This window comes from Phocoena sinus, chromosome 8 (genome assembly GCF_008692025.1).
Source record: "Phocoena sinus isolate mPhoSin1 chromosome 8, mPhoSin1.pri, whole genome shotgun sequence".
In the NCBI taxonomy this organism is placed as follows: Eukaryota; Metazoa; Chordata; class Mammalia; order Artiodactyla; family Phocoenidae; genus Phocoena; species Phocoena sinus.
The window spans coordinates 54,886,968-54,902,353 of NC_045770.1; the positions used below are offsets into that span (position 1 = coordinate 54,886,968).

Here is a 15,386-nt window from a genome sequence, read left to right on the forward strand (position 1 = left end):
AAGAACACTGATAACACCAAATGCTGGTGAGAATATGGAGCAATAGGAACTTTGATTCATCGCTGATGGGAATGCAAAATGGCACAGCCACTTTGGAAGACAGTTTGCTGGCTTCTTACAAAATTAAACATTACCATATGATCCAGCAATCATCTTCCTCGGTATTTGCCCAAAGAAGTTGAAGACTTATGTCTATACAAAAACCTGCACATGAATGTTTGTAGCAGCTTTACTCATAACTTGGCAAAACTTGAGAGCAACTAAGAATATCCTTCAGTAGGTAAATGGATAAACTGAGGTGTATCCAGATGATGGTATATTGTCTAAAACAAAACAAATGAGCTGTCAAGCCATGAACAGACACGGAGGTTAAATCATATTAATAAAAGAAAGAAGGCAGTCTGAAATTAACTGTATGATTTCAACTATATGACGTTCTGGAAGACATAAAACTATGGAGAAAGTAAAAAGAACAGTGGTTGTCAGGGTTTAGAGAGGAATGAGGGGTGAATCGGTGAAGCACAGAGAATTTTCAGGCAGTAAAACTACTCTGTCTGATACTATTATAATGATGGATGAGTGTTGGTATATATATGTGCAGACCCGTAGAATGTACCACACTAAGGGTAACCGTAACGTGAACTATGGACTCTGGGTGGTAGTTATGTGTCAGGATAGATTCATCAGTTGTAATAAACATAATCTTAAGAACGGAGGAAGCTGTGCATTGGCATGGAATACATGTGAAATCTCTGTACCTTCTCAATTTTGCTTAGACCCTAAATCTGCTCTTAAAAAATTAAGTTCTTGGGCTTCCCTGGTGGCACAGTGGTTGAGAGTCCACCTGCTGATGCAGGGGACACGGGTTCGTGCCCCGGTCCGGGAAGATCCCACATGCCGCGGAGCGGCTGGGCCTGTGAGCCATGGCTGCTGAGACTGCATGTCCGGAGCCTGTGCTCCACAACGGGAGAGGACACAACAGTGAGAGGCCCGTGTACTGCAAAAAAAAAAAAAAAAAAAAAATTCTTAAGTTTTTTTAAAATTTAATGCTATAACATCATAGTTTTAAAACTTCTGCAATTTCCATTCCTGTGTGTGTAAAATTTATAATATAAATATATATGAGATGGATAGATAGGAAGTGGTTAACTGAAATATAATTGTATTTTAAGTTTGAACAATTAGATTTAGTAAGTTACTTACAAAATAGTAAAAATCGTTAAGTTTCATTGAACCGACATTGCCAACGTTGGCAATGAAATTGCCAACATTTGAACATTTTAACCTATCAAACCGGCAGTTATGTATGGCGTAACCAAGTATTATGTTTCAAAAACAAAAATGTTTGAGCTCTAGCCAGTGTCCCACTCATTTCAACTAATGTTCAAAAAATAATTGCTGTGAAAAAATAGTATTTGTTACAGTTATTTCATCACTACTTTAGTCCTTAATGAAAGAGGATAAAGTACAGAAAAATATTTTCTATGACGAAATAACATGCTATAAGTGATATTATGCTAGGGGATATGTCAAGCAATTTTCTTTAGGAATGTAAAAGATGAGCAAAATATATGAATACCATGAAGTGGTAGTTATTGGTTATTAATTATCAGAGAATTTTAGCACATCTTAGACCAGACTTCATTAGGTGATTCTTCAAAATCAGAAAGCGACTGCTGAAAGTGCTTTTATACTAGGTCTGCTAAGAAAGATAAAGTTTTATGCAGACTGTTGAACAGTTTCTTTGTAAAGAATATATACATATGGCCCATATTCACATGAAAAAGTGTTTGATATCATTATTCATCAGAGAATTCCCAATTTAAACCATAATGAGATACTATTTTATGTCCACTGGAATGACTAAAATGAAAATGACTTACAGTACCAAATGTTAGCAAGTATGTGGACCAACTGGAGCTCTTAAACACCTTGCTGGTGGGAATGTAAAATGGTATAACCACTTACACTTCGGCCATTTGTTCGAATGTTAAACAAACTGTTACCCTATAACCCAGTGATTTCACTCTTAGGTATTTATCTTAGAGAAATGAAACCAAATGTTTACAAAAAACCTTGTATAATAATGTTCATAGCATCTTTGTTCATAATGGTCCCCATATATGGATTATTACTAGGCAATAAAAAGAAATGACCTATACTGCATGCAACTCTGTGGATTTGTCTCAAAGGCATTATCATATGTGAGAAGCCAAAAAGTACATACTGTTTTATTCCATTTAAGTTCTGGAATTAACTAAACTGATCTATGGTTACAGTGTTCAAAACTGTAATTCATTTTTGCTTTTGGTGGAGGAGAGGGATTGAGTAGGAGGACAGGGCAGGGGGGAATTTTCTGGGGTGATGTGTAATATTCCTTATCTTGATAGATGTGTGGATTACACAGATGTATGCATGTGTCAAAACTGATTAACTGAACACCTAAGGTCTGTTCATTTCAATGGATGTCAATTATACCTCAAAAATATTTTAAGTATTGACAGTGGTTTGACAATCATTTTCAAAGAGCTGATTTCTAAATAGTATACCGAGTTTTCATGAACCCATAATTAGAAAATCTGTCAAGACATGCTGCTAATATAGCACAGTGATTAAAAAGATGGTCTCTGAAGGCAGACTGTCTATAATTCAGTTCTGCCTTTAGTATGTACTAACTGTGACCATAAGCAAATTACTGTACCTTTCTGCATGTTCTCACTTTCCTAGCCTTATAAAATGGGGGTAAAAATAGTACCTATTTAATCAGATTGTATTGGAATTATATGAATTAATTCATGTAATGCTTCTGGAGTAATTCCTGGAGCATAGTGATCGCTCACTAATGTTAACTTCTTTGATATCACTCATTAATACCTTCCTTCAGTTTCTTGGCTCCCTTAAGGAATACTGTCATACACAGTTATCCTCCTTTTTGTCTACTCAGTAATTTGGACTTGCATGAAAAAGATGGAAAATTATTGGTAAACCTTGGAATCATATATTACAGGTGTTTGCTAAAGACTTGCTGTATAATTAACTGTCCTGTGCTCTGGAGGTACAAAGACATGATGCCATTCCTAAGCTCTGCATATTGTGGGAGATACAGGGAAATAGTAAATGGTAATATAGTGTCATAAATGTGATCTGTGATGGAGATCACTCCAGTGTGCTATGGAGGAACCAGATTCCTAACCCATACTTGGCAGAAGATGATACCTATGCTTGGCTGTGTTTTTGTTTTGTCTTTTTTTTTTGTGGTACGCGGCCTCTCGCTGTTGTGGCCTGTCCCGTTGCGGAGCACAGGCTCCGGATACGCAGGCTCAGCGGACATGGCTCACGGGCCCAGCCCCTCTGCGGCATGTGGGATCCTCCCGGACCGGGGCACGAACCCGTGTCCCCTGCATCGGCAGGTGGACTCTCAACCACTGCGCCACCAGGGAAGCCCTTTTGTTTTTGTTTTTTTTTTTAATTGAATTGGGCTGTCAGGTCAATTGCTTCTGAACGGTTTATCCCTACCACTAATTCTAACTCTGAACATCCCTTAGACTAAGAAAAATCATATTCCACATTATTTGATAGGAATATATAATTTTATATTCCAATCATATATATATATATTATACAATTAGGATGATATGTTCTACTTCACTCAAGTCTAGATTAACTTTAGGTACAGATAGTTAAGAATCCATTAAGTCAACATCAGTCAATCTGCCCATAACTTGAGCTTCCAGCCTTTCCACTTCAATATGTTTCTCCCATCACAGTTAAGAACATCCATGTTTACTTGGATCCAAAACTTGGGAGGCACATCATTAACTTTTCTTTTTCTCTCACTTCCCGTCCATTCTTGCAGCAAATCCAGTCAGCTCTCTATGCAAAATGGATCCAGTGTTTAAATGTTCTTCATTCCTTTCATAACTACATTCTTGTCCAAGTCACCATCACTTTAAAAAAATACAATTTAGTGATTTTTAGTATATTCTCAAAGTTGTGAAGCTATCACCACTATCTAACTCCAGGGCATTTTCCTCACCCCACAAAGAAACCCCATACCCTGTGCATTAGCATTTACTCACCATTTTCCCTTTCCCCAGCCCATGGCAGCTGCCAGTCTACTTGCTGTTTCCCTAAGTTGCCTTTCTAGACACTGTATATACATAGAATCATACAATATGTGGCCTTCGTGTCTGGCTTCTTTCAGATAGCATAATATTTTCAAGGTTCATCTATGTAGTAAGAATCGGTACTCCATTCCTTTTTATGGCTAAATAATATTCCCCCTTGTATGGATATACCACATTTATCCATTCTGTGTTTGTCTTTGAAATAATGATTGGAGTTAGTCTGAAATGCACTTTGGGCTGAAGAGAACAGAAATGTAAACACCTGAGATCATAAGAGAACATGGCATTTTGGAGGAATATATCTGATTTAATATGCTTCAGTGAAGAAATGTTTTAAAGAAAAGAAAACAATGGAGAGAGGGAGGGCAAAACAACTGAACTGTTGTTAGAATCCACAGTCTATTTTAAAAGGTCCTGTAGGGACCTCCCTGCTGGCACAGTGGTTAAGACTCCATGCTCCCAATGCAGGGGGCCCGGGTTCAATCCCTGGTCTGGGAATTAGATCCCACATGCATGCCACAACTAAGAGTCCACATGCCACAACTAAGGAGCCTGACTGCTGCAACTAAGACCCGACACAACCAAATAAATAAATATATTTTTTTAACCCCACAAATTTATTTAAAAAAATAAAAGGTCCTGTAGAGGACCAGATGGCTTCACAGGAGAATTCTACAAATCCTCCCCCCCCCTTTTTTTTTTTTTGGTTTTAATTAATTTTTTTATTGGAGTATAGTTGATTTACAGTGTTGTGTTAATATCTGCTGTACAGCAAAGTGAGTCAGTTATGAATTTTACCAAACCTTTAGAGAAGTGTTAACACCTGTCCATCTGAAACTATTCCAAAACATTGCAGAGGAAGGAACACTTCCACACTCATTCTATGAGGCCAACATCACGCTGATATGAAAACCAGACAAAGATATCATAAAAAAAGAAAATTACAGGCCAATATCACTGATGAACAAAGATGCAAAAATCCTCAACCAAATACTAGCAAAACAAATCCAGTAATACATTAAAAGGGGACTTCTCTGGCCCAGTGGTTAAGACTCCACACTTACACTGCTGGGGGTGCAGGTTCGATCCCTGGTCAGGGAACTAATAAGATTTCATATGCCATGTGGCGCAGCCAAAAAAAAAAAAAACTCAGAACGTTAAAAGGATCATACACTGTGATCAAATGGGATTGATCTCAGGGATGCAAGGATTTCTCAATATCTGCAAATCAGCGTGGTATACCATATTAACAAATTGAAGAATGAAAACCATATAATCATCTCAATAGATGCAGAAAGCTTTTGATAAAATTCAACGTCCACTTATGATAAAAACACTCCAGAAAGTGGGCATAGAAGGAACGTACCTCAACATCATAAAGGCTGTATATGACAAACGCACAGCTAACATCATACTCTATGGTGAAAAGCTATAAGTATTTCCTCTAAGATTGGGAACAAGACAAAGATCCCCACTCTCACCACTTTTATTCAACATAATTTTGGAATTCCTAGCCACAGCAATCAGAGAAGAAAAAGAAATTAAAAAATACAAGTTGGAAAGGAGGAAACTGCCTTAAACTGCCACTGTTTGCAGATGACATGGTGCTGTACATAGAAAATCCTAAAGACGCTACCAGAAAACTACTGGAGTTCAGCAGTGAATTTGGAAAAGTTGCAGGAAACAAAGTTAACATACATGAATCTGTTGTGGTTTACATATATTTATATACACATACACATATACACACAATGGAATACTACTCAGTCTTGAAAGAAATTTTGCCATTTGCAGTAACATGGATGAACTTGGAGGGCATTACGCTAAGTGAAATAAGTCAGACAGAGAAATACAAATACTTTATGATATCACTAACATGTGGAATCTAAAAAATTCAACAAACTAGTGAATAAAACAAAATATAGGCAGACTCACAGATATAGAGAACAAACTAGTGTTTACCAGTGGGAGGGGGAGGTACAGACTGTTGGGTGTAAGATAGACTCAAGAATGTATTGTACAACATGGGGAGTATAGCCAATATTTTGTAATAACTGTAAATGGAAAGTAACCTTTAAAAATCGTACTAAAAATAAAAGGTCCTGTAAGAAATTTGGATATAATTTTAATATATGTATATTTATTAAAATACCCTCTAGTTCTAATTTAGGGTTTTTAAAAAATTACTTAGCATACTAAATATAACTGTAAGATCGAAACAGGAGAAATCCAGATGGGTAGTTTTCTGTTTTCATATAATGGCTATTTTAGGTTTGCATTTTAATACTGTAGTCAGGTTAAAAGGCTTTAGGGGAGTTCTTAATTAATTTTTCTGCTAAATTTTTTTGTTGCTTAGAGTAGTGGAAGTAATTGACATGGATTTTCTAGCAATATTGGCACTCTTGTAATGTTCAGCTTTTAAAAATTGGTATAGTGAAATACTTCAATATTTTTTTCAGTTCCCAGCATGACCACAAAAAATAACAAATGGGTTGAGGTCATGCAGTTCCCAGCATGACCTCAAAAAATAACAAATAGAATTCTCAGTGAAATATCATAGTAATAGCATTAAGTGGATAGAGGCTTAGGTTAGAATCAGGTTGGTCTACTGAAATTGAGAGATAGAAACTTAGCCAAAAATAAATTTATTTAACATATCTCGGTTTTAATTTTCCTTTTTTGTAAAGTGGATGTAGTACCAGACATGATCTTGAAAGTACATCTAATCTGACCTTCTACTATTAGGTAATTAAAATCCTAAAACTATTCATTTTATTGTATATGCTAATGTGATAGTTATATATAAACATGTATTCATTTCCATGCACAATATTTTTAATACGTATAAACCTGTGTTCATTGTCATACACAATGACAAAATGGTTGTCATTTTAATTTCTGAAAGATGTCAATCGCTGGCAATTTTATTACTTTCTTTGGAAGCCAATTTAATAATACTTGAGAGAATCTAGTCTTTTATAGATAAGGAAACTCGGGGCTAATGAAGATATATGACCTGTCCAGGGGTACATCGCCATTTAGTTTAGGAACAGGGATTCTATTCATTCATTAAACATTTTTTTAGAGCCTACTTCATAAGGCAGCTAGCACAGAGGTGGAAACAGAGGATAGAGGACATATGTGGCATGACAGATAAGAAAACAAGTAGTTTCATCTTAATACTAACTACATAGAATTAGAGGTGCATGCACAGTGCTTTGATGACACAGATGGGAAGATCATGGTGCTGTTTAATTAACTTAGTAGCAGATCTAGAACTAAGTTTCTCAACTCTTAGTCCAGGGTTTCCTTTTTATTTTCACTGTTACACCCTGTTTATCTGAGCAGGAAAATATTTAAATTAGTTTTCTTGTTTGTATTAAAATTGACCATACTACACCTGCGGATTTGGTAGAAAAAACAGATAATTTGTGGATTGGTATCTTATTTATTTGGGATTTTCTTGTAATTTTTATTCAAAATGAATTCCCTTCCTGTAGTTGTAAACTCTAATTGACAAAGCAGCATCCATAACTTAAAATTTTGGGTTTTTGAACTGTGTTAGTAGACTTCCTTAGCAGTTTCAAATATTATTCTCTCTGTAGGTGGAAAAGAGTTCTTATTCCCATATGAATCAAAAACTTGAATCATTTAGTTTAAAAAAAATTCTTCTTCAAGCAAGTTTTCCATTGATTTTGTACTCCCTAGACATTGCATAGTATTTAAAAAAAATTAACCAACTTAGCTTTTTGTTTAATTTTTGTTCCTGTTGTTCTTTTTAACCAAAGAGATTTGCATTGCCATTCAAATCAATAGAATAGTCTTAAGATTCCTCTTTGGGGAAGAGTTTATTTTAATATGTATTCATTCCTAATACTTAATTTTAAAATTTAAGGTTAAGTAGGGTTAGCTGTACTAGTGTTTTTTTTTGTTTTCTTTTTTTTGTGTGGTATGCGGGCCTCTCACTGTTGTGGCCTCTCCCGTTGCAGAACACTGGCTCCGGACGCACAGGCTCAGCGGCCATGGCTCACGGGCCTAGCTGCTCCGCGGCATGTGGGATCTTCCCGGACCGGGGCACGAACCCGTGTCCCCTGCATCGGCAGGTGGACTCTGAACCACTGTGCCACCAGGGAAGCCCTGTACTAGTGTTTTTTGATGTTCTTGATATGTTTTTCTTTTTTCAATTTTAATTTCTAATAGATATATTCTGAAATCTCTTTAGAACAGAAGAAAGATTTTTTAAATTTTATTGAAGTATAGTTGATTTGCAGTGTTGTGTTAATTTCTGCTGTACAGCAAGGTGACTCCATTATACATATTCTTTTTCATATTCTTTTCCATTATGGTTTATCACAGGATATTAAATATAGTCCCGTGTGCTATACAGTAGGACCTTGTTGTTTATACATCTTTTATATAGTAGTTTGCATCTGCTAACCCCAGGCTCCCAATTCTCCAACCCTCCCCCCCAACCCCTGGCAACACAGGTCTTAGAAAACAAGAAGGATTTTTATGCTGTCTTTTTTTTTTTTTTTCCACTTTTTTAGAAATCGAAACGAGTTGGCTGAGACTCTTGCGCTCCTGAAAGCACAAATTGATCCTGTACTATTGAAAAACTCTAGCCAACAGGACAACTCTTCCCGGGAAAGTCCCAGCTTAGAGGATGAGGAGACTAAAAAGGAGGAAGAAACACCTAAACAAGGTTTTTTTTGTGTGTTTTGTTTTGCTTTGTTTTGTAATTTCTTCTCTTTTCTACTCCTCTTCCCAGCTATATAAATTGAAATTCCCTCAATTTGAAAATTTTTAACCCTTCCTGTAAAAGGAGGTATATTTTCCTTTTATTTAATGGAAAAAAAAAAAAGAAGCAGCGGCAAAAAACCATTGAGGACTTTGGTCTTTTATATTGAACATTTTAAAAATTTAAATAAAAAATGTTCATATCATGAAAACATAATATCTGTTACTAATTTAAGAGTACAAGATATTAGTGAACTTTTTAAAAATTATTGTGATAAAATATACGTAACAAAATTTTAACATTTTAACCATTTTTAAGTGTACAGTTCTATGGCATTAAGTTCATTTGTGTTGTGCAATTGTCACCACCATTCATCTCCAGACTTACCTTCCCCAGCTGAAACTGTGTACTCATTAAACACTAATTCCCCTTTCCTCCTCCCCTCAGCCCCAGGCATCCATCATTCTACTTTCTTTCTCTATGAATTTGATTAACTCTAGGAACCTTATTTCAGAGAAATCATGGTAGTATTTGTCCATTTGTGACTGTCTCATTTTCATTGAACTTAATGTCTTCAGTGTTCATCCATATTGTCCAAGTATGAGAATTTTTCCTTTTTAAGGCTAATATTCCATTGTGTGTATCTACCACATTTTATGTATTCATCTGTCACTGGATGCTTGGGTTTCTTCTACCATTTTTCTGTTGAGAATAATGCTGCTATGAAAGTAGATATCTGCTTTCACTTCTTTTGGGTATATACCTGAAGTAGAATTACTGGATCTGATGATAGTTCTGTTTTTAATTTTTTGAGGCTCTGCCATACCATTTTCTACAGCCACTGCACCATTTTACATTCCTACCAATAATGCATAAGGGTTCCAATTTTTTCACAAGGTACACATCACTTGTCACTTTGTTTTCTTTTCTTTGTTTTAAAATAATAGCCATTCTAATGGATGTGACGTGGTATCTGTGGTGTTTTTTTTGCGGTACGCGGGCCTCTCACTGCTGTGGCCTCTCTCCTCGCGGAGCACAGGCTCCGAACATGCAGGGTCAGCGGCCATGGCTTACGGGCCCAGCCGTTCCGCGGCATGTGGGATCTTCCCAGACCGGGGCACAAACCCATATCCCCTGCATCGGCAGGCGGACTCTCAACCACTGCATCACCAGGGAAGCCGTATCTGTGGTTTTGATTTGCCGTTTCATAATGACTATAATGATGTTGAACACCTTTTCATGTACTTAGCCATTTGTATATCTTCTCTGGAAAAATATCTATTCAAGTTCTTTGCCAATTCTTTAATTGTTTGTGTATGTGTGGTGTGGATTGGTTTTCTTTGTTTTGTTTTGGGTTGCCCTTAGCAAATCCTTAAGTCTCCAAGAATTATAATTACTAAACTTGATTTCCTGATTGAGTTTCCTAATATGCTTAACTGAGCAGATCAAATCGTAACCTCTTCAGAAGGACAGAACCAAGTCCTAACTTTTCTAGAAGCAGAGAAACCAACTGAAATTTTGTCTAACATCATTTTAGTTAATACTTTTTGTTGATAACATACCTTTTAATGACAGGGGAGAGAATTTGCTCTCCTTATTATGCTTTCTTCCTCTACTGTTAGTTTTCCTTTACTGTTTTGATTAGAATCTGAAAGCAATATGTTTTTACCTTATTCGCTGCTTTGAGGGAATTAACCATAAAGTCATCCCCTAGCTGCAAGCATTGTATAAAAACAAGTAATTATGCCTTTTAATGTAGGCTATAATGTTCGTACATATTAAGCATTGCTTTTAGCAAAAATCCTGTTTACTGTCCTCCTTTGACCAGCGTTTATATGATTTCAAATATCTTTGGTGGTCTTACTCAGAAGCCATATTTCTTTTTTTTTTTTTTTTTTTGCGGTACGCGGGCGTCTCACTGTTGTGGCCTCTCCAGTTGCGGAGCACAGGCTCCGGACGCGCAGGCTCAGCGGCCATGGCTCACGGGCCCAGCCGCTCCGCGGCATGTGGGATCTTCCCGGACCGGGGCACGAACCCGCGTCCTCTGCGTCGGCAGGCGGACTCTCAACCACTGTGCCACCAGGGAAGCCCAGAAGCCATATTTCTGATTTGAAAAATTCTTTTCTATATCTTAAAATTCAGTTTGTAGCCTACATCAGTAAAACTTAATTTTAAAGTACTCTAAACCCACTATTGAATTTTAAGATGTTTAAATTGAAGTATAATTGACATATAACATTATTATTCATTTCAGGGGTACAACATAATGATTTGACATTGTATGCCTTGTGAAATGATCACCACAATAAATTTAGTAATTATCTGTCTCCATACAAAGTTACAAAAAACTTTTTCTTGTGATGAGAACCATTAAGATTTACTTTCTTAGCAATTTTCAAGTTTACTATATAATGTTATTGAATTTTCCAGATTTTTTTAGTAGCATCCCTAAGGATTAGTTCTGAGTTTAGACTTAATATTCATTTGGTCATTCATTCCTGTGTTTGCTTCTTCTCCAATGTATTTAAATCAAGACCAAAGAGGTCAAGGCAATAGAAATTTAAGAGGCAATTATTCCTATTAAGTGAACTTAAATTTTACACTGATTTTGAAGGGGGGGGGGTCGTTGTATAGTTTAAATTAGAAAGAAAAACAAACTATTTCATCAATAAAGTAAAGCTCTTTCTTGTATTTAATTCTAAAATTTCACTGTTGGGGGCCTTATGTTGGGGGGAATTTCAACAATAACACCAACTAACATTTATTGGGCCTGTCCTGCTTTTTTGCAGCCTACCAAATGCTTCATGTGCATTTTTATTTAATCCTCTTAATAAAAGGATTAGCAGCTCTTTGAGGTACTACTATTATTATTTCAGTTTTACAGATGAAGGAATTTAGAAGGTTATAAGCTTGCCCAAGTCATATAGATAATAATGTGTCAGAGTCTAGATTTGAACTCTGATTCTTGTAAAGCCTATGCCCTTAACTAGAGTGATCTAGAACTGTACTTCTCAAATTTTAATATGCATGATGTTTACCTAGTGATTTACCTGATACACCATTTTTACAGAGGCCAAGTTGATGCTGCTGGTCAGAGGACCACAGTTTGAGTATCAAGGTTATAAATAGGCAGTCTTCTCCTAACCTTGAAAACAAAATATGGTCATCCCTTGGTCTCTCTGGGGATTGCTCCCAGAACCTCTGCCGATACCAAAATCCAAGAAGGCTCAAGTCCCTTATATAAAATAGAATAGTATTTGCATACCACCTATGCACATGCTCCCGTGTACTTAATTTAAATCATCCATAGATTACTTATAATACCTAATACAATGTAAATGCTATGTGAATAGTTGCCTGTGTATGGCAAATTCAAATTTCGCTTTTTGGGACTTTCTGGATTTTTTTTTCTGAATATTTTCTATCTGAGGATGCAGAGGGCCAACTGGACAACAAAGGCTTTCATACAGCTGTTTCTGAAAATATTTCTCAGTGAATGCTGATGTTCTGACTCTCAGTACAATTAAAAGAAAGTCTGTAGGGCAGGACATCTCTTGGAAAAGCAAAGGAGGGGAGGAGCAAGACATTTAGTTCTCTGGTTTTTTTCTTTCTCTTAGATAGTGTCTCTTCTGTTTCTCTTATTCTAACAGCAAAATAATTCTTATTATTCGACAGATACTTATTGTGCACCTACTATGTGCCAGACATGATTTTAGGCATGGGAATTTAGTAAATAAGGCAGACTAAAATCCTTGCTTTTGTGAAGCTTACGTTGTAGTGGATAAAATAGCTGACACGTATATCATCACAATGTGCTAACACTGTTCTCAGTGCCTTACTTTTTTTTTTTTTCTCAATCCAGATTTAGTTTGTCAGTAAGATGTTATTGATAACATGAGCTCTGTGGCCTAGTGATTGAGTTGACATTCCAGTTTTTGGTTTATAAGAGGAGCAGAACTTAACCAACAGTCAAGTTCTCAGGAGAAGGAGAAAAGCTTTTCTTAGCCCATGGAACATAGATGGCCTAGTCATGGTGTGATGCTAAGAAGCTTTGGTGGGGGGAGGGATTAAAACTTTTAATATCATTCAGGGAAGGATCTTTACCTTATCAATTAATATTTCCCAAAGACTCCAATTTATTGGTTGGTGATATAATGGAAACATTTTTGATATTGCAATTTATGAGTTGATTTATTCATTTTTTGTGAAATTGGTTCAATAGGAAATGTAGCAGTTAAGGGATAATCTGGTGCACTTTCCTGTACTACATTTGGTATCTAGAAATGGATGTTATGGCCTGCATTCCAAAATAGGTTTTCTGAATTCAGTCTTTTTTTAAAAAAATATATTTATTTATTTTTGGCTGCATTGGGTCTTCCTTGTTGTGTGTGAGCTTGCTTTAGTTGTGGCAAGCTGGGGCTACTCTTTGTTGCAGTGCACGGGCTTCTCATTGTGGTGGCTTGTCTTGTTACGGAGCACGGGCTCTAGGCGCGTGGCCTCAGTTGCTCTGCAGCATGTGGGATCTTCCCGGACCAGGGCTCGAACCTGGGTCCCCTGCATTGGCAGGCAGATCCTTAACCACTGCGCCACCAGGGAAGCCCTGAATTCAGTCTTAAGGAGAATAATTAATATTGTTTACTTTGCCTTCCTGAAGTAATATTGACAGAGTGGAGAGAATAGCTACAGGATAAATTACTGTAAACCAAACTAGTAAACCAAAGTTTACTAGTACAGTACTGAAAACTTAATGATGACCTTCAGTTACAAAAATTATGTGAATATCCTGCATGTAGATGCCCTATATATACAAAACCATTCTTTAAAATTCTATCAATTTGAAAATGCCTGATAGAATTTTATTTTTTTAATAAATTTGTTTATGATATTCACAACACTTTTTTTTTTTTCAAGATGTTGGGGGTAGGAGTTTATAAATTTATTTATTTATTTTTGCTATGTTGGGTCTTTGTTTCTGTGCGAGGGCTTTCTCTATTTGTGGCAAGCAGGGGCCACCCTTCGTCACGGTGCGCAGGCCTCTCACTATCGCGGCCTCTCTTGTTGCGGAGCACAGGCTCTAGAGCGCAGGCTCAGTAGTTGTGGCTCACGGGCCCAGTTGCTCCGCGGCATGTGGGATCCTCCCAGACCAGGGCTCAAACCTGTGTCCTCTGCATTAGCAGGCAGACTCTCAACCACTGCGCCACCAGCGAAGCCCCGCCTGATAGAACTTTAAAGAATAGTTTTGTATACAGGGCATCTATGTTCAGGATATTCATACAATTTTTGTGATTTAATACCATCATTATTTAGTTTTTAGTATTATACTAGCTCTTCATTCCACTCTATGAAGGAAGGAAGGGAGAGAAGGGAAGAAGAAGAAAAGAAAAAGAAACGTTTCATGATTAGAGAAACTGTTGAAGTTTTCTTTTCTGATCGAGTTTGTTGTGCCTAGAATCAGAAGGTGATAATTTAAGTTATCATTCATAATTTTTGGAAAATGTCAGTGGCATGGTTTTTGACTCTCTACAGATTCCCCTATAAAAGGAACATATTGATGGCAAAAATAAAAAACTATAAACAGTATGTGAAATTAAGATCTTAAAGGGACTCGGGTACTCTAGGCCTTATGACTTCTCAAACTTCTCCAGCCAAAGCTCCCTTCCAGGACTAAACTCCACACAGAGCTTTGTGCAATCTGCTGGGAATAGGGTCTAAATTAAGTACAATAAGGACAATGGAAACAAGCAAAAAAGAAGGTGCAAATAAAAGTATGAGAGAAGGCTAGAGGTAGGTGACCTCATAAAATAAATCACTTTAATTTTTAATATAAAAAATGCAGAGCTCTATAGCTGTGAAATTAGAAAAACTGTCTACTTGCCATAAAAATGAGCAACTAAAAAATTTAAAAAGATCCAGGTCAAATCCCACAGAATTATAATAACAAAAGAGAATAAGAAGTAGAATAACATCACTGCAGAGAATGAAAGCTTACCCAAAAGACATTCTTACTAAACATATGAAAACTTAATAGGTGGTAGAGTTATGATTTTTCAAAAATCTATAAATAACATCTCAGTCAACAAACACAAGAATTAGTGCCCTTAATAAATAGCAGATGGAAAGGTGTGTGTTTTTTTAAAAAGTTAAAAACAAAAACAAATGAATAAAGAGATAAAGATTCGAGAGAAAGAGATAAGGATTTGAAGATACGTAATGAAAATCCAACAGAGGCCCGTAAAATAGAAAACCAAAGCAAGGGAACAGGCAAAAATGCTAAAGACTATGCTTAACAAAACTTCTTAAAATAAAAAAAGGATATGAGACTACATATTTAAGAGACACTGTGTACCTTGGAAAATCAACCCAGAACAACCAACATCAAGACATATTCTAGTAAAATTATTGGGCTTTGAAGAAAGTACTTTGGCAATCCTGACAAAAAGACCAGGTAACTTATAGGGGAAAGAATATAAGACTGCCATCACTATATTTGAAAGCAATGACTTATGCCAGGAGAAAATGCC

The 15,386-nt window shown here is 36.4% G+C and overlaps 1 protein-coding gene across 2 annotated transcripts in view; it reads left to right on the plus strand.

Moving 5' to 3' along the window:
• The window catches only part of RSF1 (remodeling and spacing factor 1), a 170,089-nt gene that overhangs the window by 109,017 nt on the left and 45,686 nt on the right, over positions 1 to 15,386 (plus strand). For both annotated transcript variants that reach the window (XM_032639555.1, XM_032639556.1), the window contains exon 5: positions 8,675 to 8,829. In XM_032639555.1, coding sequence (XP_032495446.1) covers positions 8,675 to 8,829 — 155 coding nt within the window. The remainder of the gene's footprint in view (positions 1 to 8,674; positions 8,830 to 15,386) is intronic.